Here is a 26619-nt window from a genome sequence, read left to right on the forward strand (position 1 = left end):
GATGGTCAATGCTTAGACAGATGTTTTCTTGGAGCAGCACATTACTGCGTTGGTAGCAAAGGAGATGGAAGGAGACTGGACATCTGTTTTCCAGACCGGCTAGACCCTCTGACACACAGGGTGGGTTGTAAACTGATGGAGAGAGGCCCATCCTGTTGCGTGTACATGTGTATTTGTGCTCTTCTGCTGAAATGTGTGTCCGTCCTTGATTTTCCTATAAACAAGGATTTTTTTCCCCCCAAGTTGCGCTGTTAGAATTCCAAAATGTCAATAATCAAAGAATGAGTCTGGGTTTACGTACCTTGCAGAAGTGATAGCTTATGAGTCATCCTTTGCAAGGTTCAGATTTTTCAGCTGCTGACCCAAATCTTTTATGACTACATCACACCACTTTAAAGACAATAGTGAAGGCAGGATGTCTTCACACCAGGGTCAGATAACCTGGGCTTGGGGTAAAACAAAGTGTCACTGAAAAACCACAGACATTAAAATACCTCCAGTTTTGACCTGTTGTGTAATATTTGAGATATTCCACAATAGATTTTATTCGCCTAGGTCATTCTTGTTGTGGTTTCGAGCCTCTGCAGATTTTACAGTGACCTTTAGCTGTCAGAATAGATAGTGATGGTAAATGGGTAGCTAATATGTATTGGTTTTCATGTTTTTTTCTTATTTTTTCCCTTTTTTTTGTTGAAGAAATGTATACTTTTATTCAGCAAAGATTAATTAAATTTATCAAAAGTGGCAGTAAAGGTGTCCACAAAAATATTAAGCAGCAGCACAACTGTCTTCAACAGTGATAAAAAGAAATGTGCATCAAATCAGATCTAATGAAGACTGGCGTAATGACTGCAGAAAATCCAGCTTTGCCATCAAAAGAAATTACATTTAAAAATATATTAATATAGAAAAAAAAAATGTCTTATTGCAATACATTTTTTATATCTTTAATTATATTTCACAAGTTTTAATTGTTTGCCCTTTAATTAAAAAGTTAATTTCTAACAGGCAGAGGAACTCATCCACTTTGAATGTGTATTGGACGTCTTTTTTAGTAACAACCTTGGTTGATAAATGTTGTTTTCCAACTGTTTGCAAATGTTTTCCAGTGCAACAACAATTACTCCCACTGTGTCCCTGAAATAGCTAGAATAAAACAATGCATTCTCCGATGAGTCTAGTCCCCAAGACATACTGAGTTTCTCACCTCAGTCTTGAGAAATCTTCATCACTATGGTGTTGGTATTCTTGAAATAACAAACATTGTTTCAAACATGGGTGAAACAAGTGCAGACTAGACCCCATCTGTCTGTAGCATTTACTATCTGTCTTGATTCCTCCCAGCATTAATCAAGTGGTTACCCCACACCTGCGGAATGTGTATCTCTCTACTAATTGCTAGTTTAAGGTGAATATTGGCTCGTGTGCAACATATTTGGCATGTTGAGCTCTAGCGCTCAGACAGCGATTTTGTGTCTCTTTCAAATGTAACAATTAAGTTTTGTCTCATTCAAGGCAGAGAATTTGGTAAAACATGTGCAGACACTACTTTTTGTTAGCACAAATAATTTTGCAGCAAATGAAAGTCAAAGAGGTAATTACTATGTGCTTTGCTGTTTACTGTGGTAAATAAAGTTACCATAGAGACCCTGTGAATGTGGAGGTGGCATGTCATAATTAAGGATGAAAATTGTAAGTTCTGTGCTTGATTCCTCTTAATGATTCTGATTCTTCTGTCATTTAATTAACAAAGTACTACTGTACTTTGGAAGTGCAAAACATAACAAGCGACAGTAAGCTGTATGTGTTCTCTAAAAAGAACCAGCTCAAAAGAATCATTTGTTTGGGAATTGGTTGAATTGCATTGCTTGTTACTGTATGGTACTGATTCACTAAAAAGAACTGACTCGAGTTAATTTGAGAATCAGAGAACTCCAAACTGAATAGGTGTTTGTTTTTAAGTCTAACGGTTTTTGAATTTGTAGTTTTCTTGGTTCACAGTTCTAGGTATTATTAAACTAGATGTTTTGATTTCTGAAGAAAATAAGAATGAAATAAAATCTAAAATCCATGAAACAGAAGTTCTGCATCTGAATTATGCAAACAAATGACACAAAAACCCTTTCAAACTTTCCAAGCAAAGATTTGATTTTCCAGGACAACCAGTTTATAAATGTTTTTTATTATAATTATAATTATTATTTTTTAAATCAGAAGTAGTTTCCTGCACATGAAATACAAATTAATCCATGTCAGTGTAAATTTGAAGGACTTGGAGCTGATAGCTGCAATGTGTGCATGTTTAGTGACTGTGAATGACTTGCACTGGGTCTGAAACGCCCAGCCTTGTTCACTCTCTTTCAGTCAATGTAGTTGTGGATCACACATACACATAATACAGCACAGCATGGTCTTTCATCAGTCCATTTTAGCAGCAGGACAAAAAAAAAAACAGGATTTATTATCCACAGCTAGTTTTGATGTAGGTCAGTGTTAAGGGAGTTAATTGTTTGATATATGTAGATCAGCTTTTGATATACATTCTAGAAACACGGCCCTTCCCTTTTTCCAACAATCCCCTGAGGACAAAATCATTTAACAAACTTCTCAAAACTGAGAAACAGCAGATAAATAAAAAAAAAACGATAAAATATACTTTTTTACAAAATATACATGTAAAAGTCAATGCCTCATAGTAAAACACACCTGAAAAAGTGATAAACACTGCAAAAAAACTTTTTTTTTTTTGGTAGGGGGAGCAGAACAGTCCTGTGTGGTATTGCAGGAGACTGTTTCTTCTAAAAACCACCAAGGCATTCACACCTTGGCAGTCTCTGGACAAGCCTTCACACTCACAGTGATGATGATGAGTGATTAGCTGTCCAGCTCAAAGTCTGTTTCATCATACAGTTCTGGCCGATAGGAAGATCTGTGCCTGGAGAACTTCAACTTGATGTCGTCTCCAAGTTCATCAAGGCTCTGGAGAACCTGGAAGAACATGAAGTGAAATGTGAAGCTAAGAAAATCAGAGGTTGCTATATAGACTTTTTTGGGGGGAACATGCCTGAGATGAGGTACGTCACTTCTGCTGCCCTTTACAGTGGCGTTTTTATGAGGCATTAAATCGGTTTTGGATTGTAAAAAGCACTAAATCAACTGATCTAAAATTGAAATTGAATAGGTGTTCAATCAGTGTCATTAATTGCAACCCATTATTCTTTTGAGGCAATTCTTTACTCAAAGATGTACAACTTACCAAAAACCATACCAAAATCATATCGGTCAATTTGGGATATTTAATTTTGCATGCTTCCCCTATATTAACATTTAAAGTACCTCATCTCATCATAATATATTGCTCAATCTAAGTTGTTCTTTGAAAACACTAATATCTGGCTAAATTTAAACGTAATCTTTAGCAAATCTCAAAGTGAAATCCCCTTTTCATTTTAATTTAGCAAAGCCCACATTCACAATTTTTATAGTGTTTTATTTTGCCATTATTATGACACAAGAATAGAGAATTTTAATACTGGCCATATATCATAAGATAATTCTGTCAATCCGAAATTAGCTTTTATGTTTTAAAATTTGTCTTTGTGCCTCGACACTCATTTCTATTTCACTTGACAAAAGTCTAACACAAACAGTGAACGAAAAACAACAACAACAAAGAATACAGATAGAAATAGATAGAAGTGGAATGTTGTAGTTTATTACCTTATCGAGCATTTCTCTGGTGTGGGCGGCAGACACACAGAAGCGAGCCCTGGCCTCTGTAATAGGTGTAGCCGGGAAACCTACAACTACAACACCGATCTTCCTCTTCAACATGGCTCTTGAGAACGCCCTGTGAGCAGATGATTAACAACTTTATGGCATATCATCAATACGGATTTTATTGTGAAGTTTATGCACAGACACACTAGCAAAAGTACTACTGCCAAGCATCCAAATGTTCTATAACAACTCGCATCTTCAAGTTTTTTTGTTTTGTTTTTTTGGGAGAGCTGTTTACTATTGATGTCATAAAACAGGTAGATGTTTTCACTCTAGTCCTGAAAGCAGTACATGCCTTAACCCAATCTAAAGTGTTTTCTACATTCAAGCTTCCATACATTATTAGTGCTCTTAGTATGACCATCTTCATTACAAACTGAGCCTGTGATTACACATCAGAAAGACACCGTCTGTCTGTTGAAAGTAGAAACATTATGCAGGGTAAAGCTGTCGAGAATCCCATTCAGAGTTTGCACTGTCTGCTACCTTTCCTCACCCTTTGAGTGAAGGGAAATCCATTGTGAACCGCACAGCTGGACTGTCATTTGCATTAGCCAAGAGGGAGAATAAGAAATGGATTGACAGGGAGAGAAAGGCAAAGGGAAAGGTATAATGGAGGAGGAAAAGATTGAGAGCGAGAGGAGGAGAGTAGGCCTCCACTTTGTCAGAGAACAGAGCGGCGACGGAGAGTGAAAGCTGGATTTAAAAGGCCTCACAGCTGCCGTCGTCTTTGTTGGTGTGCCAGGAAGCTGTTATCTTTGGAGGAGTCTGAAACGCCTGTGCAGTGATGAGCTCTCGCATGTCATGTTTTCTTTCTGCCTCTCTTGTTTTTTTCCTCACCACTGATTCATGCATCAACCAGACCATCCAAGATGGCTACGGTCCAACGTCTTCTTGAAAAGACCACATCGCCTTCTTTGGAATGACCAGTGGAGATGACTGCAGCTTTTGTTGGGGTGTCCTCAAGCAGTTAGTACATTTCCAACATGGCATTCAAAGCTATCACCTTTGTAACCCGATGTAAGCCTGGCATTGTTGTTTTATTGGCAGCCCGAAATGTGGGCAGGTTCACAAGTTCAAAGAAGGATTACTATAGCATCCAGACAGTGGAAACTCTCCTTAATCACAAAGAAGACACGAGACGAGCTCACAAAGAAACAAAGTTTTGCTTCTCGCTGGCCCAGCGATCTAAGCTGAGGGTTTTCAAATAGACTAAATAGGGTTTGTGTAAATGCGAGCTTGGAGATTCTGTAGTGTAAACTGATGCTCTTTTATACATGTTGTGTGAATTGGACTTGGCCAGAATTGGTCATCCGAACGGGCCACTGGCTTTAGGAGCTGCTTACCCAACTTTTCCAGGTAGATAGAGCAGGAGTGGTACCACTGGAGAGTCCTGGTTGCCGTAAATGATGAAGCCCATCTCCTTCAGCCGAGATCTTAAGTAGCGTGTGTTCTCAGCCAGCTGCCGAACTCTTCGCTGGCCTGTGGGGGAGATGCAGACAGAAGCGTCATCGAGGAGAATTTGTTAGCTTTCATTGGAAAAGGAGAGACATAAATGGGAGTCTAGAATAAAGTAAAGGTCATGATTTACAACAGAGCAACCACAGGTCAAAAGGAAAAGTGCAAATAATCTCAAAGGGCTCCTCCACTGGGAATGTATCTGAAGGATTTGATTGTCCTCAAGATGAGAGGGATGCAGACTATGAAAGTCTCAGTTACAGTAGATGTCCTGCCATTATTTATAGGCCAATTACTAAGATGACAGTGAAACTTTACAGGCATATTTTTGCACAGAAAAATACCAAAACCTGCAATTGTCAGAAAAGAAATACAAAGGACCACAATAGTCAGTCAAATAATTTTTCATAACCGGTATACTATGTATATAATGCATAAAAGCTTGCTGTGTTTGGACTGTCTTAGGAACTAGTCTGGGGTGTGTTTTTTCAAAAGCATTATTAGCTAACTATGGTATCTATTGAAATCTATTGGTAATAACAGAACTTGCAATCACAGTTGCTTTTGGGAAATGCACCTCTGACTAGCAGTTAACCAACGTATGATCAATCTTACCTTTCAGATTCAATATTCACATTTTCCCTTTTTATGTCACTGAAATGTATGGCCAGTCCTAATCAAGGAATTTAAACGACTAAAGTAAGACAAGTTTAAGCAGTAGCACAACATTTACCGAAGCATATCGTGACATCACAAGTGGCACATCTGTGCACCTGCCTTGCAATTGTCCAAACAACCTGAAGGCACTGACTGTGGTGATTTGATAATTTGTTTATGATATTTTGTATAAACCTAAACTGTTTGAATCTGATGGTAATTTGAAAATACACGTGTAATTCTACAGTAATTTGTAGCACTCAGAGAGTCTGCACCCACTCTGCGGTAGCATGAACGCCAAACAGACCATGTCAGGCAAACCATAGAACAAATACGTCTACAAACTGGTCCTAAAAACAGCTGGCACAGAGATTAGCCCACTTCTTTCCAATTTTTTGCCTACACTGTTTGCCTGCAAGTTTCCTAGTTGTCTACTTAAATATAGTTGAAAAAACTGGGGAAATGGCCAACGAATTGCAACATAATGTTGTGGCATAAAGCCATACCACCAGTGGTTATTTCTCTGACAAAACAGTCTTAGCAATACCTTAACTTGCCTTTACCTAGACAAACTAGAATGTAGACATTTCACCCTTTTATAAACAACTATTAGTTCCCTTTAGGATATAGGCTGATTAAGTGTGAAAGACTAGGAAAGGGGCCCAAAAGAGGAGACAGGAAATGACATCACCTGCTCTGCAGTTCAACTCCCAGGATCGGTCTTTTAATAGCCCCTCATTAAGACCATTAAGTAGTTAACTGAGACAGAGCAGAGCCATTCATAAAATAACCCAAAAACATAGTAACAAACAAAAACAGGAAGAAAACAGAAAACAATAAAGTATTACGGATGTTCAACATTTTCATTACATTTTGAGGCTCTCTTCAAAACGCCTCATAATGTGTGTGTGGAGTCAGTGGATGTGAAAAAGAGTAGCAGCTGGTTTTGTTTTGTCAGGCTGAATGGTAGACAAATTTCATCCTTTGCCAAGACACTCTTGGCTTGTGCATAGGATACAATGGATTTGGCACACAACTGGAGACTGGGGTAAACTGAGAAGCATGGACTCAGATGTGAACGGTACCATGCGGTTAGCGGTAACTTAGCGGTTACCACTCTGGACTAGTAATCTGACCTTTGGTGGTTCGAACCACAAAGAGATCATTCAATGAACTTGATGTGATTGGAAACAATCAGTAGCTCGATGAACATCAATATCTTTCACTCTCTTGTCTCTTTCAGTTTATGTCTACCTCTCATTCCCTCCTCCATGTTTAACTGTGTAAATCATGCAGTTCTGGGGGCTGGCCAGGTCTGCCTCCAGCACTCTTTGGCACCATGGCCTGAGTTTTTGGAAAACAACGGCATGTTTGCATATAATTACCTGTGAACCGATTGGCAGGTATTTCAAAAGGAGGTGGGCAGTAAAGCTATGCTCAGAAGACCTTATGTCAGCAGAACGAATACAACCGCTGTTAACTTTCATTACATTAGAAACTCTTCAACAGAAACGCTGAAAACTGGCAAAAGCTAGAAACAGCAGGTGGAGCTCAGACTAAACAGTTAGTCATGGACGTGGTACAAGTTTAGATGTGGCAGGTCTTCTGCAGCATATTGTGTTGTATTCAGAGTGAGAAAGTGAACGCTCGGATCAGTGTGACTCACCCACCACAGAGCTGCACATCATGCCAGTAATGACACACATGGGCAGCTTGTCCAAGTCTGATACAGACATCACAGTGTTCAACAACTCCAAACAGCCTAGACAGATTCTCTTCAGACAAGCTTGGGCTAGAATCACTTGTCCAACTGAAGCAGAGGAGTTTAGCTAGTTAATTAACTCCGCACTATATTTTTGTTTCAATTTGTATTAAAAGGTTTATTTTTTGGTGACTCCACATCTGATTTTGATTTTATTTTGTATAAATTCTTTTATGCATATACTTTAATGCTCATTTAATTTTAATGCATAAAACTATTTATTGGTCAGTTTAATTGCTGTTCTGTTGACTCACACTACCGTTCAAAAGTTTGGGGCCAGTAAGATTTTTTTCTTTTTAAAGAAATTAATACTTTTATTCAATAAAGATGCACTGGATTAAGTGATAGTAAAAATATTATAATGTTACAAAACATTTATATTTGAAATAAATGCTGTTCTTTTGAACTTTCTTTACATCATAACATCCTGAAAAAATGTTTAAGTTTTCCACAACTTTTCAATATTGACAGTAATAAGGAATGTTTCTTGTGAGGATATCAGTGAATGCTTTCTGAAGGATCATGTGACATTGAAGACTACAGTAACAGCTGCTGAATAATAATTATTAATATAGTATTTTAAAATAATACATAATATATATATATATATATATATATATATATATATATATATATATATATATATATATATATAATTTAATATGTCACATTTTACAGTTGTTTCTGCATTCTTGATCAAATAAATTTGGCTTTGTTGCACATAAGCTTTCAAGAACAATCAAAAAATCTCACCGACCCCAAATTTTTTAACAGTAGTGTGCTGAACTTAAGGCTGGCCTTCGATAATCTGAATCCCTTCCCATCATGGTGTGAACTGCGGTGAAATAAAAATGTATGATAATAATAAAAATAATAAATATATGGATCAACGCATATCAAAAACAGAAGAGAGCTTGGGAAAACCATTTTAACATCTGGTGCCATTCTGCTGACTCCTAATACTTGGAAATATGTGACCTTTCCTTGACTAAAAGTCTCTAAGACTCTTTAAGCCAGTCCTGTATTTTACTGAAATCTGTTTTTCATGAGTTATACGCTGTAGCAAAATAAATTTATAGTGTTATTAAATCCATGTGATTGAGAAGTGTTGGGTGGAGAATTTCAATGTCTTCCGATATTAGAATGGCTGACTAGTTTGAAATCAACGTCTTCTAACACATCAAGTGTAAAGTAGTGCATCTGTTGACTTCAGTCATGTGATTAAGTTTTACAGAATCTCTTTCATGATTTTATGCCTCAGTATTGTTTCAATGTCTATACATTGCTTTTTTTTTTTATACCAACCTTCTGTTGTTCCATCGACACCCATGATGCATTTAATTGCCCGGATGATCTGCTCTACGACAGGTGGGGACATGGCTGTAGCGTACACGGCACTATGAGAGTGACTCCGCAAATAATCCACCAACTCCTGCAAAAAAACATGTCCATCATTAAAGGAATACTTTCAGAATTTGTTCACATTTATGTTACTCAAGTTCAGACATTCTGCAAAAGATCTCCTTTTGTGCTTCACAAAAATAAGAAAAACACTGGGTTAAAAAAAGAAAATATTTTAATAGAATAAAGAAATGAATAATATTAAATAAATTACAATTAAACAAATTTAATTCAATTAATTTAATTTAAAATAAATTATACAAAATTGTAAAAAGAAATTAATACTGTTGTACCAGATAGTAATTACTGCCAAAAATATCGGAATGAGCTTTCCTTTTAACTATTTTATGGTCTACACTCCTTGTCAATGTTTCACAAGCTGTGGTAGTATTATGGTTAAAGTTATGATTTGTAAGTTTGAACTTTTGAGCAGGTGATCCATGAGAAATGTATTGCACTTGAGCAAGATATTTAACCTCAGTTTTTTTCAGAGAAAGAAACCCTGTAATAAGTGATTTTAAAAATGACTATATACAAGAGTAGAACTGAAACATTGTGCTGTCCACATTACACCACTAGATGGAGATGAAACCACACAACGCACACCTGAGACACTGATTGTCCAGTGATAATGACAGATTCTCTATTTGTTGTCATTGTGTAAAATCTGTTTTTTTTTTTGTTATGGCTGACATAGGATGTTAATTTTGCAAACTGCTTGTATTGGAGTCCCTTAACTGGTTATACTAACATCAGATCTGACAATGAGACAAGCGAACACGTATGGACACTAATACAGGCTTTTCCATACAAACTATTACAGCTGTCATGGAATAAGGCGACACTTTGTATATTACAAACAAACAGTTTTGGAGATTGTGTCTGTCCTGCATCCATTAAAAAGCTTCTGAGTAGGAGCCAGGACCAATATTCAGCTCTTAATCTCTGTCCTCAGATATCTGCATCCACTGTGGAGGGACATGGGGAGGGGAAGCACCTCGCGGTGCACACGGGCCTCTGCATCCAGATGTGTCCTCTACTTTGAGGATGGGGGCGAAGGGGTTTTTAGGGGAACGATCTGCAAAGCAAACATCTGCTTCCACTTAAAATGCAAGATTTGCAGTACTTTAGGTCCTGGGAGCTTTGTGGAAACAGCATAAGATAAGTCAGTTAAGAGATCGTGTCCGAAAATCCACCCACATCTGTGGAGCAAGGACTGGCTGGTGCTGTTTGGCGGCTCTCTTTGCGAACCTCCCACTGTGCTTGTGTACAGTGTCCTTACTGCTGCTGAGAGCATGTGTTTTACTCTGCTGCTAAGTACCTTTATTAAAAAAATGGTAAACCTACAGGAAAGGAACAGAAGTTTTCTTTGACAAGCTGACAAGTTTGACTAAATGTCTGCTGACATTTTTCAGACAGAAAAAAATATGAACCCTTTAAGTGCCCCACCCCCCATTTTTGAATATAGATGAGAAAGTGCTCTATTCAAACTTAAATTGTTATAATTCATGAACACTTTGCAATACAGACCTAAGGCTAGACTCTTTTTTTAGAAGACAATGCAGATTATTGCAGAAGTGGACTCATTTCAAAATATTAAAGTAATGTATCAAAAAGTGTACAATTTTCTGTTAAGAAAATGCACTGTACCATTTTTATTTTATCAAAATATTTTTGAATCCAAAATCGTTATAAAATAAAAACCTTATGTCTAAATAAGTTATGTTCCAAATTTGAAGTTGATATATATATATATATATATATATATATATATATATATATATATATATATATATATATATATATATATATATATATATATATATATATATATATATATATATAAAATTAGGTTCCAGCCACCGAGTGCCAACAAAACTCCACTGATTTTTTTAAAAAGCATTTTCTGTCACAAATGTCTAAATATCTCAAAATTACTTCTATAACAAAACCACCAAATATGGAATCTTGAGATTCAGACCTTTCCAACGTTATGTATTTTGTCAAGATTATAAAAAGGTTTGATTCTAAAAGACCACAATACATTTTGTAATATGACACCTGATTCAACTCACTAAGGGGAAGACTGCCAAAATACATTAAAGTACCATTTCCATTGGTAACGCAATGTCTGATTTTAAAATGGTTTTCACAGGATGAATTTTGAGGTTTTAAGTTTTCAATTGATATGTAAGTTATAAGTATTACTAAGATATGTGACAGAGAAAAAACACAATAAAAAACAAAAGCATCAACAGGCCCACCAGTGGCACTTAAGAGGTTAAAAGTGTTATTTTTTTTACAATTATTGTAATGATTATCTATTTATTTTTAAAATGGTAGTATACATTACAGACAAGTACCACGTTTGGAAGCAACCTTTAAAAACCTTCAATTCTGATTTGTTCCATAAAACAGAGTTGGCAATCGCACAGTCTCACCTTATTAAATTCTCAAGATTACATAACACATGTATGGGTTCTCTCTCTCCTTCTCTCTCTCTCTCTCTCTCTCTCTGTTCTCCAAAGAATGTGTAATTCAAAGAAGCTGCAGTCTTTTTAATTTTCAGTCTTTTATAATCAACTGCCATGTCCGTGATGTGGTTATGAAGTGAAGTGGTCTTTTTTAATAGAGTAATGAGTTGAGAGAGGCGGTGTGACAGGAGCGTGAGTGACATTTGGGGAACATATGTAGTTTCACATCATGAAACAAGACCATGTGTGCGAGTTTGAAAAAGAAAGGAAGGGAGAATGGTGTGCACTCTGAGTAAAGGTGATGTAACTCTTTTCTGTACCACGAGCGTCAACAAATGACAAACAGCAGCGCAACGATCCAAATTTCTATAAAACCTTGTGCTGTCTGCCTCAGGAAATGTCTTGTTAAAAGCTTGACAGTAAGGCATTACATAATTCCTACCTTTTTCCCAGCTATGTACCCGCCAGCAGCCCCGAAGCTCTTAGTGAAGGTGCCCATTAGAACGTCCACTTCATTGGGATCCACCCCAAAATATTCTGTAACCCCCCGTCCCGTGGGCCCCACGGCCCCGATGCTGTGGGCCTCGTCGAGGTACAGATAAGCCTTGTACTTCTTCTTTAGCGCTAAGATCTCCGGCAACCGGACTAGAGAGCCTTCCATACTGAAAGAAATAGACAAAGACATTTCAATTAGGATGTGTAAGAAATCAGATTATGGACATAGAATGGTAAACACAAGGCAAATATGTGACTAGAAATATTTTAAATGATTGAAATAGTTTAATAAACTGTATGTGTGTGTGCGTGTGTGAGTGCATATATAAAATGTTTAACATGTATATGAATATACAGACAGACAGACACACACATACATTAAAAAAAGTATATATAATTTTAACCTTAATGTAATAATAAAATAAAATTTTAACCTTTATAATCCATAAATTTCTTTTTTTTTTTACATTTAAATGATCTAACAACAACTTTTCAAGTTTTTTAATATTAACGGTGCTGTAAAGGATTAGTTAAACATAAAATGACGCCAACTACTTAGCAGATATCAGTTTAATAGACATAGAAATCACCTTTCTCAGTGATGGCAATAGGCACTGTAAACAGTATTATGTGGCTACTGGTACAGTGGTTGTAAGTTAGTGAATCATTCATAATCTTCTATAATCATGCATGAATTTCATATAAAGTTCATGAACCTTCAGTGTTCACTTCAAAGCACACAGAGCACAGATTTATGGAATAAATGACCTCAGAAAAGGGGTTATCGAGTTATCGGTTATGCTCACGAGACTGGAAAGGGTCACACAACCATGACTGAAGACTTTGGCCTCAATAAACTAACAATCAGACAGGCAACAAGAGTGATAATTGTGATAATAAAGATAATTTTGTTTGTGCCACCAGTTATTAAATCCAATTGCTTTAGCTGTTAATGATAGTAAATTCATTTTTTATTGTTTAATTAACATTCTGCTGCTTTGTAAAGCATCTTGAGCTGTAACCTCTCTATAAATGTAGTCTTTATCAATTTGCTTAATTAGATCCTTTTTTTTCATTTGATGTAGCTTCTTTCCTTAAGGCTATAGTGAATGGAACGGTAAATATTCACAAACAAACTGACCTGTAAATGCCCTCCACCATGATGAGGATCTTCTTCCAGGCGCGATGGGTACGAGGTTGACCAGAGCAAATTGCATCCTTTAGCATTTTTTCTAGACTCTGCATGTCTGTAAGCAAACACAAAACAGACATTATGACACAATCAGGTATTAAAATAAATATATACTCTTAGTTGGTATTTAACCATAACTCAGGCATTGTCTTGTGCTAGTCATGAGCACAAGTGGAAATTTGATTCAATGAAAGCATTTTTGGGAATATATATGGCTGTAATATTACATATCACTAAGCTTCTTTACAGATTATGAACAACCGTTGAATTCTTCTGTATGTGGCCAACAAGTCTTTGGATGTACAGAACAGTGTTTTTCAAGCCTTCTTCTGTAGAGACGCCCCAGCAATGAATGTTTTAGACTGCTAAGACACGATTTGACAGTGGTTGCCAGACCTAGCTAGAAGAAGGAACATGCCATGGTCTGGTAAAACAAAACCCAAAATAAGTGACCTACGGTGTATCTTACCAAAATAAGCATCAAGAGGTTTTTTTTTTTTTTTTTGCCTTTCTGGGAGGGTGAGGGTTTTTATGGTGAACTGCTTGAATTCAATGATCTGATTTATTATAGCATAAAAAAAACATTAACCAAGGCTAAATTACATCGTACTGCAAAAAAAAAAAAGAAAAAAAAAAAGAAAATGGAAATAAATTATATTGATTAATAGTTATAACAAGTAAAACTGAGCTCTAACTGCACACTGGGATATTTAACAATGCTATTATTGGTAGGCCAAATTTAGTTGTGTAAGCCCAAATGTGTGACTGTATTCTGTAACCAATAACCTGAAGTCGCTCATAACAACCACAACCAGACATGGCAACACTGCAAACTGGCCAACAGATGGCAGAGTGTAACTGCAAAATGACAGATTTTGAAAGCCAACACCGGTTTCATTCTGGCCTGTGTTACATCTGATCCCATTCCTCCCCTTTTACCCTATTAACTTACTGCCTTCTTCCTACTGTCTCTATGAATAAAAAGTGACAAAAAGCCCAAAGAAAAGAATGTTCCATATAGTCTCTCATTAAAGTGGCCTCATTTCAAACAGGTGGACGTATTTAGGCCAGTGAAGGCCAATGTGGACGCGGCCTGCTTTCACTATCCATGCAGTCCTGAAATACTACACTCACCTAAACAGATCCGCAAACGGTTTCAGGCCAAGAACATCTATACAACAAACAATGAGAAGTACATTTATGTGGACATAAATGCCAAACTATTTGTGGCTAGATGTTTAAGTGTTTTATGTTGTCACTAGTTAATTCAAGATGACAATGAAAGCATTTGCAGCTTGGTTATAGAGACTCCAAACAAATAATACAAAAATATACTCTGTTTGCAGGAAAAATCCACCCACTCGCTTCAAAATATGTCTCACTGACGTATACAAAACAGCAGTGATCATTATTCAAAACAATGTGCAAATGAAACAAAAAAAATCCATTATTTTATTCAGTGTGCCATATTTACAGCTGCAATCTTTCTCCGGAGAAAACACAAGTCTTCCAGCAATTCCTTGCGTAACTGATCAACTAAAAAAAAAAAGGTAAATCTATGGCCTAAATATTCCTGATGTCAACAACACATTTAGCGCATTTAAACAAATTGAGTCCGTTTGCATTTAAATGTTCTTTTTGAATGAGCAATCATTCAGAAAAACAGATGTTATTATCCTCTTCTGCTTTTGGATATTTTTTAATTTTTTCCAATGTGGGTTTCGCAATCCTCTGGAGACAGATAAAGAATTAAAATGGCAATGCACCCCTAGCGTGGTAGGTGGTAGACGTGGTATACAACGACCAAAATTCTGATGAAAAACGTTGTTATGCAGTGCTATTAACAGAGAAGAACGTTTACTGTATTTTCCACCAGTTTCTGCAAATGCTTGCTAAACAGGTTGGCTTATCATATAATTATGAACCTTAACTCACTGATGCATTTTATTTGCTTGATGGTTATCATTAACTCATCAAATCCGGTTGTTGCAGTACATCATACACCGGCATCTTTACGAAATCAGAAGAGGGGATCTCTGCACGAGTTCAAGTTGAAAGTTCAACTTCAAGCAGCATTCTTTTTCATTTCTGAGGAACCAGAACATGGCATTATGTTCAGACACCATAATTAAACAAACCTGAACCAGCTAATCAAGTTTTTTTTTTTTTTTTATCTGAACAATCGCAGCCAAGAACAATGGACTAGGGTTGCTAAACTCCTCTGTCACTTTTTATAAGACCATTTTCAGTGGCATGTGGAGGCCTTCGGGTTTGATGTAAGGAACCACAACCAACTATTACACGGCGCTGGCTGAGTACATTCAAGCTTTTGTTGTTCATGCATCAAGTATTCTCATCCATCCTCTGGAGAAAGATGCACACTAGTTTTCCAGTAGCTACACAAGAATACCATTAACCACTATGGATTCCCTAAAGCATAGCTTTTATAAAACCCAAATATGCCTCGCTGCAGTCGACTGCTTAAATTTAGCTTGCTAACCATCACAAAATGTTTTGACCTTTGACGATTGACCTCAGTATTTACAAATGTTTAACCTTGAGCAGTTGCGTGGATAACTGAACACACCATGACCTGGTGTTTTTAAACTTCATAATATTTTAAATATGTACTCACTGTTGTGCTTGAAGACTCGAATGGTGGCCCCAGACAACCTGGCTCCCAGAATGAGGGATGTGTGATTTAGCTCATCGCTCAGAATCAGGCAGCCCTGGAAACAGACATTGGGTGACACTTTAGAATAAGGTTCCATTAGTTAATGTTACTTAACTACTTTAGTTAACACGAACTACTGTAAGCAAGAACAATCCTTCAAGCATTTATCAATCTTAGTTAATGATAATTTCAACATTTACTAATGCATTATTCAAATCAAAAGTTGTGCTTGTTAACATTAGTTAATGCACTTTGTGAATTAGCATGAACTAATGATGAATAACTTTATTTTCATTAACTAACATTAACAAAGATTAATAAATACACTACTAAATGTATTGTTCATTGTTTGTTCATCTCAACCAGTTCCTGAGGTCTTCTAATCTGAGCTGATCATGACCGACCACATCATTGGACCCAGCATAAACAAACCTTAATGAGACACCCTAAACAAGTGCTGTCAGTTCTAACTGTGTTTGTCTATCTGATTGAGCATTATTTTTAACAAGGGTTTGTTTAGTGTGCTGGTTCATTGGGTAATTCAGCGGTGCGTGAAAAACTGTTTATAGTAGCAATTAATAGCAGGCTCCCAGAGATAATAGATTAATACCACACTTCTGAGCTCACTTCAACAGATAAAACTGAGTGATTTAAGACAGATGTTCAAATAAAGAGGCACTGCCGATGATTCAGTCTGAAATGCTCACCTTTCCGACTAGTGCCGGAATGTTCATGGAATTGGTGGCGAAACCCATTCCAAACGCCATGGCAGACTCCACCCCCAAGAACTCTGCCACAAGTCGCTCCAGTTTTTCATGGGTGCTTAAATTGCCTGTAAAAATAAAAAGAAATGTATTCTTAAAATGACACCTTTATCTCATATGGCTACATGAACCATGTTTTAAGAAGAAAGTAATTAGTGAGAAAAAGAAACTGAATCTGCTTTTGAGATTATCAATACCTTAAGGAGACTTTTGAACAAATTAAATCCAAGCCAATAACAGTAGTAGCAGCCATGGTAGACCTCTTTTTAGTTTACTTAATTGACATGGATACTACTAAACAAAAATAACGACTTTATTCAACAATTTGTCTCTCCCATGTCTCCCTGGAGCCATTTTGGAGAGTATCCACTGAACGTAAACAATGTATGCTGTTCTGGGTTAAGGGTGATGCCGGGGTGATGTGGAGGAGACAAATTGTTGAATATAGTCGTTATATTTGTTTTCTTTGAGCACAAAAAGTATTCTCGTAGCTTCGTAAACTACGTTTTTGGACCTTGATCATGTGTGGATCCTTGCTCTCTATGGGAGGGTCAGAGAGCTCTGGGAATGCATCAAAAATATCTTAATTTGTGTTCCAAAGATGAACAAAGGTTTTATAGGTTTGTAACAACATGAGTAATTAATGATTTGTTTTCATTTTTGGTTGAACCATCCCTTTAATGCTATGAGGGCCACAGAAGGAATGTAAAAGTGCCTCACACCACTGGTAATAGAAAGCAGAGATACACACTTTAAGAATTCATTAGCCCAGTCTTTCCAAGTCAGATTAGGTGTTCTTAACCGCAAAATTTTCCTGCATGCCTCCTTCAGCTTTTCTAGTTTTAGAGGCTCAGGCAGGGTCAGCATAAAGGAAACAAACGAGATCTGTCAGAACATGGGAGGTGAAAGGTCATTAATCACTCAGTAGGTGCCTTCAGAGGCTAAAGACATCATAATGTTGGTACATAAATGTCAAGAAATCAAAAACAAACAGAACATCTGATACTGTGAGATAAAATGTGACTCAGTGTCCTGTATAGTTTAAATATATAGAGAGGATCTGGCTATAGATATGTGCCATAAATATTTTTTTTCATAATTTTTTATTACTACTGTAAACAATGTCATTACTTTTTGAAAGCCCATTTAAAACAGACCCTAAAGTCAGAAGTTATCACATCTAAATAAAAAAAAAGACTCACTTTTAAGGGAGAGTTAAAAGGGATACTCCATCCCAAAATGAAAATTTTGTCATTAATCACTTAATCCCATGTCGTTCCAAATAAAAAAATAGTTCGTCTTTGGAACACAATTTAAGATATTTTGGATGAAAACAAGGAGGCTTGTGTCCTTGTGTCCTCTGTCCCATATACTACCAAGTAAGTTACACTGTAAGGTCCAGAAAAGTATCCAAGTCATCATCAGAATAGTCCATCTGCCAGCAGTGGTTCAACTGTAATGTTATGAAGCAACGAGAAATCTTTTTGTAAGCGAAGAAAACAAAAATAAAGACTTTTCTTTGTCAATTCCTTTGTCAATAGTCTCTGTGTCCCTCCATATCACCGTATGCTGCTTATGCCATGCTAGAGAGAGATGGCAGATTAAAAAAAAAAAAAAGAGGAGGAAAATATCAGAGGAACAAAACATAAAAAATAATAATAACAATCTTCACTTGTTTCCGCGATCGTTGTTATTTCAGGGTGTGTACACACATACAAATTAAATATAAATGAATACATTCCTAAACACTATGTAGTTGTTGCAATGTTAAAATGCATCCACATCCACAGTGCTTATGTTGGCATCATTTCCTGATCCCATGAACACCTTACCCATCAAAGTGACAAAAAGACCATAATGGTCTGACTGCTAGAAATTTTTAACAGCTTTATCCAAGAAATTCTGGGTAAAGATATATTTCCTACTAAATAAGACAGAAGTCCAGAGTGGTTGTACAACACCTAGTGTTAGTCTGTGAGAAAACGTTTCTCCTTTTACATGATTCCTATAGAGAGCTTTGTACTCTAAAAAACTATTGATTACTCCAGACCTCGAATCATTCCCTCTCACAGCAGCAGCTGAAGCGTGATGTGTTTGATTAAACCCGAATCTGGGCTGGGTGGACACACTGCACTTCAGTGTGATAACTGAGAAGCTCTCTCTACAGAGGAAACCCATAAGGGTCTTGACTTCTAACCAGGATATTGTAGTAGTCTAATGAAGTGAGAAATGAGAGGAAGACCCATGTAGAGTTGATTCACCTGGTGGGAGTGTGTACACAAACAGAAACTACCCATAAAACATGTCAAGGTTACGCATTTAACCATGGTTCCTCGAGGGAATGAGATGCTACAACGAACGCTATGGGAAACGCCTTTAGCGTAAGCGTCTCTGAATATCATGTGCAATCTGTCTAATGAAAGGACGTGACGACACCAGCGGGGTGACGTAAGCAACCAGGAATCTATAAAAGCACATACCGCGCAGCTGGCATCAGCTTTGAGAAGAGAAGCAGGCGCTGGTAGGGGTGCTGGGAGTATGGCTTTTGAGACGCAGCATCAAGTTCCCTTGGGGAGCTATGGTTACATGCGTAACCTTGAGACGTTCCTCTTCAGGAACTCGAGCTGCGTCGAATGCTATGGGGAACAAGGTGCCCACGCCCCCAGACTTCCAAATCCCTGTGTATCCAAAGAGCACAGCTAAGGTGAGAGAACAGAAGAGCCCAGAGTGGCTCGCATATCAAGGTCATAGAACCTCACAAAGGTGAAGGGCAGATGTCCTGCATGGATAAACCTGCTAAGAAGGCCTTGGAGGCCCATACCCCATGTGGAGTGAGCCTTATCTCCCATTAGCGAGGGGAGATTGGAGGACTCCTAGGCCTCGGCCAAGTCTGTACCATTTTGTCCAGTCCAAGGGGAGCTTGGTGAACTAGAGAGAACAAGAGGGGTTCTCTTAAATGTCTCCTGCGATGTCTCCTGAGTTGCAAAGAGGCCCACTTGTGCCTGGCCAAAAATTCTCCATATCTGCAAATTTTTCAACTCCTGTTATGCAAAACTGGTCAACTCTCTACTTTTTAAACCAGTAAACAGGTTTATCCACCTTAAACAGTAGTCCCAACCCTAAAAAGATGATTTACAAAACTTTGTAGCTTAAATAAGACAAATTTTCTGGTGGTTGTAGAGTCATCATGGTGAAATATTTAGCTCTTTTTATAATAATTGTGACACTTAAATGGCCTATTATGTTGTCGACTCCTCCAACCTGAGTGCCACGTGCTTCAGTGATAATGTTTGACAACTATAACAATGTTAAATCTATAAACTCTTTGCACATTAAAATAGTCCACGGTGACTGAAAACACACACATTATAACACAATCTGAAGACACACAGACAATCCTACAGCAGAATTTCTGTAAATGATTGATGCATCTGTCTTAAAACGTGTCACCAAAGACAAACACAGACATTATTGACCTTGCAGTCGGAAAAAAAAAAGTGTTGTCAACTGTGTCTGTACCGTTATAGTTAAAAACCTATTACCCCAACATCACATGGGTTTGATGTAAAATAGTAGCCTAATGTAATTTGGGAAACGCAATAACATCTTCACAAATCTCCAATAATTAAAACACTTTAAAGCAACAATGTTTTCCATTTGATTAAATTATGTAGTTATATGAAATATATGTATGAATAAGTATATACTTTATGTAATATAATATTTTACATGTTCAATATATTTATACTTATTTTACTAATTTTTATGTTTTGGAATTCTACAAAATGATTTAAAAATGCCCATCCCTAATATGCACATACTGTACATACACAGGCGTCTAATTAGAAACTGCATTTTAATAAGGAGTCGTGGGGTTAGTTGTTATTGCTCATTTTACAGAAGGCCTGCGGAAATATATCAGAAAGAAACGACAACCTCTGAGTGATGCAAAAAAATTAATTAATCCCTGAAATGAATAATGAATGATGCGAAAAAGCCTTTACACACAAATACCTCATGCCTCATGATCATGTGTTTTTTAGTGTCTGTATCTGTATTTGGATTAGATTCACCACAGTCACTGCATACCAACGCGGATAAAGATCTCAGATGACCTACTTTACTCTGAAAATGATCTGATATCTGGTAAAACATCATTAAGAAGGGTGTGTATTTATTCTGTGTGTGTATGTGAGAGGAGGAGACAGAAAAGTAGGTGAGTGACGATAAGAAATTGAGAGAAAACAGTGGTGAAAATATTTCCAACTTAACTGTCATGTCTTGACCTGACTGTGCTCACGTTATGTTTTACGGCCTTGCTTATGTCAGAACAGGTAGTGACATTCATCAAGCAGCTGAAAAATGCAACACATGCAACAAGCCAGAATAACCAGATCCTTGAACATTCATCAAACCAAAAAGTATTTTACAACTGTGCCCGAACAGGTCTAACCTCCATAAAGGATTTCCATGCCATTTTACCAAGGCATTTCCCTGTAAGTTGTTTGTGATTACTCAGTAAGCATTTTTTAAAGTCACTTTAAAGAGAATGCACTCGCAAAAAGTAATTTTATATCAAATTAAATGTTTTAGAGCTTGGCGTTAATAAAGAAAAATACAAATATATTCACTACATAGCTTTTCGAGCCTGGAAATCGCAAGACTAGTTTTCTATCACTGCGGGAAACTTATCATGAGTGCTTTAAAAAAAAAAAAAGTGCATGCACCCAGAAAACCATTTCACCTCTTAGCTTTAGTGCAAACAATCCAGCTTTTAACCCATATAATAAACATATTTCAGCATGGAAATACGAGGAAGTTCATTATGGGTCATTTGACCAATCATAATACATGTAATAAATCTGTAGAGAGAGATATTAAACAGTCCAGTCAATCATCAACTTATGCTGCAAATAAAAAAAAAAACAGGTTGGGCCTTTAATGAATTACCTAGAAACTATTTGCGAAGGAGGAATTCTACGAATGCTGCTCAAAGCAGGTCTGATCACAAGTGGGAAAAAAGCATTTGACAGGTTAATGATGGCATTAACTAAACTAAAATAGTTGCTCAATAACCTACTACGCTTGTTCTTATGCAAACACTGTTGGATGCTATGGGTGACCCGTTTCTGTGATTGTAAGCAGGTTTCGTTCGTGGTGCAACCACACACTTACCTAGTTCCTGTCTTGTGCTGCAGACGCCCACCCCATACTGCCTGGTCTCCTCTGCCACAGTTTTCAGGAAGTCGACATTGTTTTCAGCGAAACCCAGGTAGTTGTAGGAGCCCATGTTTATGACATTCTCAATGGTTCTCCCTGTTAACCTGTCAAAGAAGTAACACGTCATCAAACAAGATGTGGAAAATATGTTTGGTTTTTTTTGACTATAGCACATACATAGATCTTTCTTGTTCCAGGTTGCAACTGAAATCAATGGGTGTAATATAGAAGAAAAGCATGAATTGCTAAGAAGCAGTAAGCGGAAGTATTGCAAGTGCGGCTGTTGAAAGAAAAAATCTGATGAAATTACAAAAGCCATAATCATATACAGTAACTGGTACACCATATTAGTTTATCAAATATGAATATATTTATCCCCTGATGAAATATGTTGTTATTATTATTTAGTTTACAGTACAATTCCAAGGTTCAAGGTTTTTGCAATAAGTCTCTTATGCTCACCAAGGCTGCATTTATCGGCTCCAAAAATAGTATTAATATTTTATTATATTTTAACAAAGTCACTTTTTTTTTTTTACATTTCTATTTTAATATATTTTTTTAAATGCAATTTATTACATTGATAGCAAAGCTTGAATTTTCAGCAGACATTATTTCAGTCTTCAGTGTCAACATTTTGTATTATTATCAATGTTGAAAACCATTGTGCTGCTTTGTATTTTTGAGGAAATCATGATGCAGTTTTTCCCCAAACTTTTCAACTGTAGTTATAATAATATTATATTTTAATATATTTCTCCCATGATACTGGTCCAAAAAGTTGGCTCACCAACTTGCTAGTTAAGAAGTATTGCCTAAAACATGTCCTGGTCTTTATAACAGGGTCACAACTGTTTGTTTTAATGCAAAGCATATACCTACCTAAAAGTCCAGTTGTAATCATCTGAGACCCTTTCCATGACGTCAAAAACCGGACCAGGTAAACTGCATATAGGCCGGTTCCAGTTATCCCTGACCCTCGTGTACAGGTTCCGTTTGTAAAAGTTTTCAAAATCTTGGTACAGAGGAACAAAGTCCTGTAATACAAGAAACTGGTTACAACAAAGTGACCATAAGCACTTTTAATAACCCAAAATTAGTAGTATTTTGTGCATTCCTCACCACAATATACCTTATTTATTAAAAAATAAGAGGCATAGAGCTGACACAAGCCATCAGCATCAGTCATAAAAAGACACTGTTTGTATGTGGGTAGTTACAACCGGGTGAATGTTTCAAAACCATCTGCTTTGTGAGTATCAGAGTCCTGAGAGACTCACCCACATCTTGTTCTTAAATAAACTCTGCCAAAGAACAAGGCAGAGTCTAATCAGACTCCTCATTGTGCTGCCTTTATTAAACTTACTTTGAACAAATTGCCGCCTGACTTTTACAAGTTTTGCATAAGCTTTTGACTGCCACTCATAAGTTTTTCTGGTCACTGAGGAGGTTTCTGATCTTTGCCCAGCTCTTCAGATCATGCATTCAAAGCGTTCTTTTAAGACACCAAGAAAGCTTAAACAAAACAAAAAAAACTGCATAGCATTTTTTTATTTTATTTTTCTCATTTAACACAAAGAATACACAAAGCACACAGTTTAAAGCTTTGCTGGTGTGTAACTCAAACAGCAATGTAGTAGAAACCCCTGTTAAACAGGAAAAGGGAGAACAGAAATGCTGTGAGATCATTTGAGGCTGCATGTAAATTTTGCTCTTAAATGCTAAGGGGGTGTATAGGTCTACATACCAGGCATACTCTGTGAGATGTGCACTGCTGAAGTAAAAACTGTTCTTTTCTGGTTTTTATATTTATTTGTAATTGGAAAATAATGGGAAACGATGGTGCTATTTCAGCATTCCTACACTGAAAAGTCTGTTGCACTCCTTCTTACAGATTTATGTTTTTGCACTTTACAGATTAGGGCTTGGTTAGATGATTTAGACACTGCCAATTTGGCTGAAGTGTTTGGAAAACATGGCAAGCACAGTGCAAAAAATCCACAATTGGTTACTCATATCATTATAACACAATTTTAGCATTTTAGTTTGCTAAATCTGACAGTTTACCGTTTCATAATCTTGCCAGCTAAACTTAAAAAAACTCAATTTATGCCTTTGAATAATCGCATTTGATGTAATGCCACCAGCTTTGAGTTGGAAATGTGCATGAAAGAGGCATCTTTGTGAAGGCGGCATTCTCAGCGGACAGACTGAGAGCAGAAATAATGAACCCACACTCCTTTGGGGTTTAATTGCGTCTTTAACCTCCCCGGCATCACCTCACACATATCATGGAGATTTTCCGTAGTTAACAGTGTGTAAATGATATGACATGAAAGAAAACACTTCTGTGTGTTGACAGTAAATTTGTCTTGACAAATACTCATCTTTTTACAGTTACTATTTCTAAATGTTAAGAATGTAACTGAGCATTTGCCATTTAGAGACACAGAAAGTTGTTATTCTAATCCAAAAATAAAAGTTCAACCAATCAAGTGGAAGGTTTACATGAGGTAAAACTTAAACTAATTATTAAAAAATATGTTTTCCCCCTGGTGTGTAATGAACAAGACAAACTGGAACAAACTAACTAATTTCTACACATGATGGTTATCGCACTTTGAAAAATATATTAGATGGAGATCAACCCTACCTTTTGCTCTTCTCTCTCCTGGGCCTGATGGCACTTCTCGAAGCCAACCGCTCTTAAGAAATCCCTAAAATAGCCAAAAAGAATGACAATTCCATAACCCATGTATGTCAGGACAGCTACATACATGGGGGCCTCCTCAAATGAATCTTCACCCCTAACACGAGGTTGATGAAAACCGTCTCCCTTGCCATTTTTCTGCACCTAAAATACCATTGACAAAACATTCAAGTTAATAATGTTTTAACTGCACTGCAATTTAATAGACAAAAGACATTCAAACATATGGGCCTACTGCATAAACTAAAAACCTCAAATAACAGAATTTAATAATAAATGCAATTTCTAGGTCTGCTTATACTTTCACAGCCAATACTACACTTTAAATAACAAATACTATCGTTTGTTTGATAGTAACCAGCTAAGCCACCAGTGTTTTGCCTGTGGCTACAAATACAATTTTTACAGTTAAACTATTTATGGTTACCAATGCAACTATTTTCATAAGAATAAATATTTATGTAATGACGAAAATAGCACTTGGACTTTAAGCATATTTCAGTGGTGACTAACTGGTGACTCGTTTTTCGAATGATTCATAAATGAACCATCTGAACGAACCGATTCGCTGAAATGAACCAGACCTGTCAAACCCATAGAGTCAAACCTAGGAATATGTTGCTAAAGTTACGACGTTGTCTGTAAAAAACTACATTGTACTACAAGTCCGCCTTAAAAATCACTCCTTGCATTTTAACATGTCTTTTTAAAATAACACGTTTAACTTGCAGCTTTGAGCAGAAGTTATACAATTTGACTTACCTTTTCTTTTTTGTGATATCCATTTTTCATACTGTTGCTTTGCAGTTGTTTCTGGTCAGAATGACACATCGGGGTTCCTTTGCATGAATGATGTTCATCTGTTCGTATCATGTTTGCGAAGCGTCAACACTGAAGAATGAATTATATAGGCTATTGAACTTCTCTTCTCTGTCCCTCAGTTAGAGAAGTGTCTGTGTTTGTTTGTCCGTTGAAGTGTATTTCCCTGACGTGACTTCACCATCCGACTTCATTCTCAATTGACTTTGATTTGTGTACACACAACTTTGGACCAGGAAGTATTCACAGACATCAGGGAGAACGAAGAGACGCGAATGGGCGCTGCCTTTGACAGCTTCGTTGATGATAATGGACGAGTTCCAGGCTTGTGCAGTGTGTGCAGACGCGTGTAGGTGTTTCAAAGTTGGCCACAGTCGTTCTGAATCTGCGTCTGAATGGGTTTTATAATAGCTTCAATGAAAAGCAAAACTAAAAGTACAATTCCCGCAGCCACTAAAACAGAGTTGTCAGTGGTGAAAGATAAACTGTTGAAAAATGCATACGATGCAATCGAACTATGATACAACCAATTAGGAAACAGCATGAAAAAATGACTTGATTTACTTAAATTAGTTTATTATTAGGGATGCACCGAATTTTTCCGGTCGCTGAAAACGGCATTTTCGGTTAATATGCCACACCACACCGCCCGGCAGTGTTCAGACTGATTCATATGCTCGACTAATGAACTTTTAATGAAATTAAATGAATAATGAAAATTGTTTTCATTGTTGTTCAATTAGTGTTATTAGTTTCATATATATTATATCCATATACAGTATTTTGATTTAATTGCACTAATAATAACAAAGCTTGACAGGTTTTTACATCATTCTTTTGTAATGCGTCTTCCAAATGAACCCACAACCTAATAAGTTTATATATCAATAAATAATTAATGAATTAATCCGTTAATCCGACAAGTTTGCTACTTCTCACCGCTGTTTCCTGAGTTTTAGAGGGCAATTACTCTTTGTCGCCCCCTGTCGTTGTGTGGCGTCCGTTTGGGGTGGTGCGCGCGCAGTCAGCGAAGCCAGACGAAAGTATAAATTCTGCTTTCAGCGCGCAGGTTTCTATCCTCGCCTCTCGTCGGTTTGAAGCGCTGCTCAATTTTCCGCTCGTGTAGCGTTTATGCTCTCCGGAATAATAAAGTCCGCTCAAATAACGCGCCTAGAGGAAACTTCTATGTCCGTACTAGGTTACTTGTACTTGT

General features: G+C 36.9%; 1 protein-coding gene across 2 annotated transcripts; it reads right to left on the minus strand.

The window, feature by feature from the left end:
- Window positions 1-2166: 2166 nt before the first annotated feature.
- Window positions 2167-26614, minus strand: sptlc3 (serine palmitoyltransferase, long chain base subunit 3). Of its 2 annotated transcripts, none has more exons than XM_026223573.1 (13): window positions 26346-26614; window positions 25350-25797; window positions 24531-24594; window positions 22760-22914; window positions 21833-21981; window positions 16601-16725; window positions 15855-15948; window positions 13169-13274; window positions 11975-12194; window positions 8963-9089; window positions 5127-5262; window positions 3721-3850; window positions 2167-2988 (listed from the first exon to the last, which is right to left on the minus strand). In XM_026223573.1, exons 2-13 carry the CDS (start codon window positions 25370-25372, stop codon window positions 2875-2877), a joined length of 1443 nt encoding a protein of 480 aa, XP_026079358.1. In that variant the 5' UTR covers window positions 25373-25797; window positions 26346-26614; the 3' UTR covers window positions 2167-2874. The 2 variants fall into 2 exon arrangements, with proteins under 2 accessions (XP_026079358.1, XP_026079357.1); XM_026223572.1 differs by having other exon boundaries at window positions 24531-24731; window positions 26346-26613.
- Between the last annotated feature and the right edge of the window lie 5 nt (window positions 26615-26619).

The sequence above is a fragment of the Carassius auratus genome, chromosome 38 (assembly GCF_003368295.1).
Source record: "Carassius auratus strain Wakin chromosome 38, ASM336829v1, whole genome shotgun sequence".
Taxonomy (NCBI): domain Eukaryota; kingdom Metazoa; phylum Chordata; class Actinopteri; order Cypriniformes; family Cyprinidae; genus Carassius; species Carassius auratus.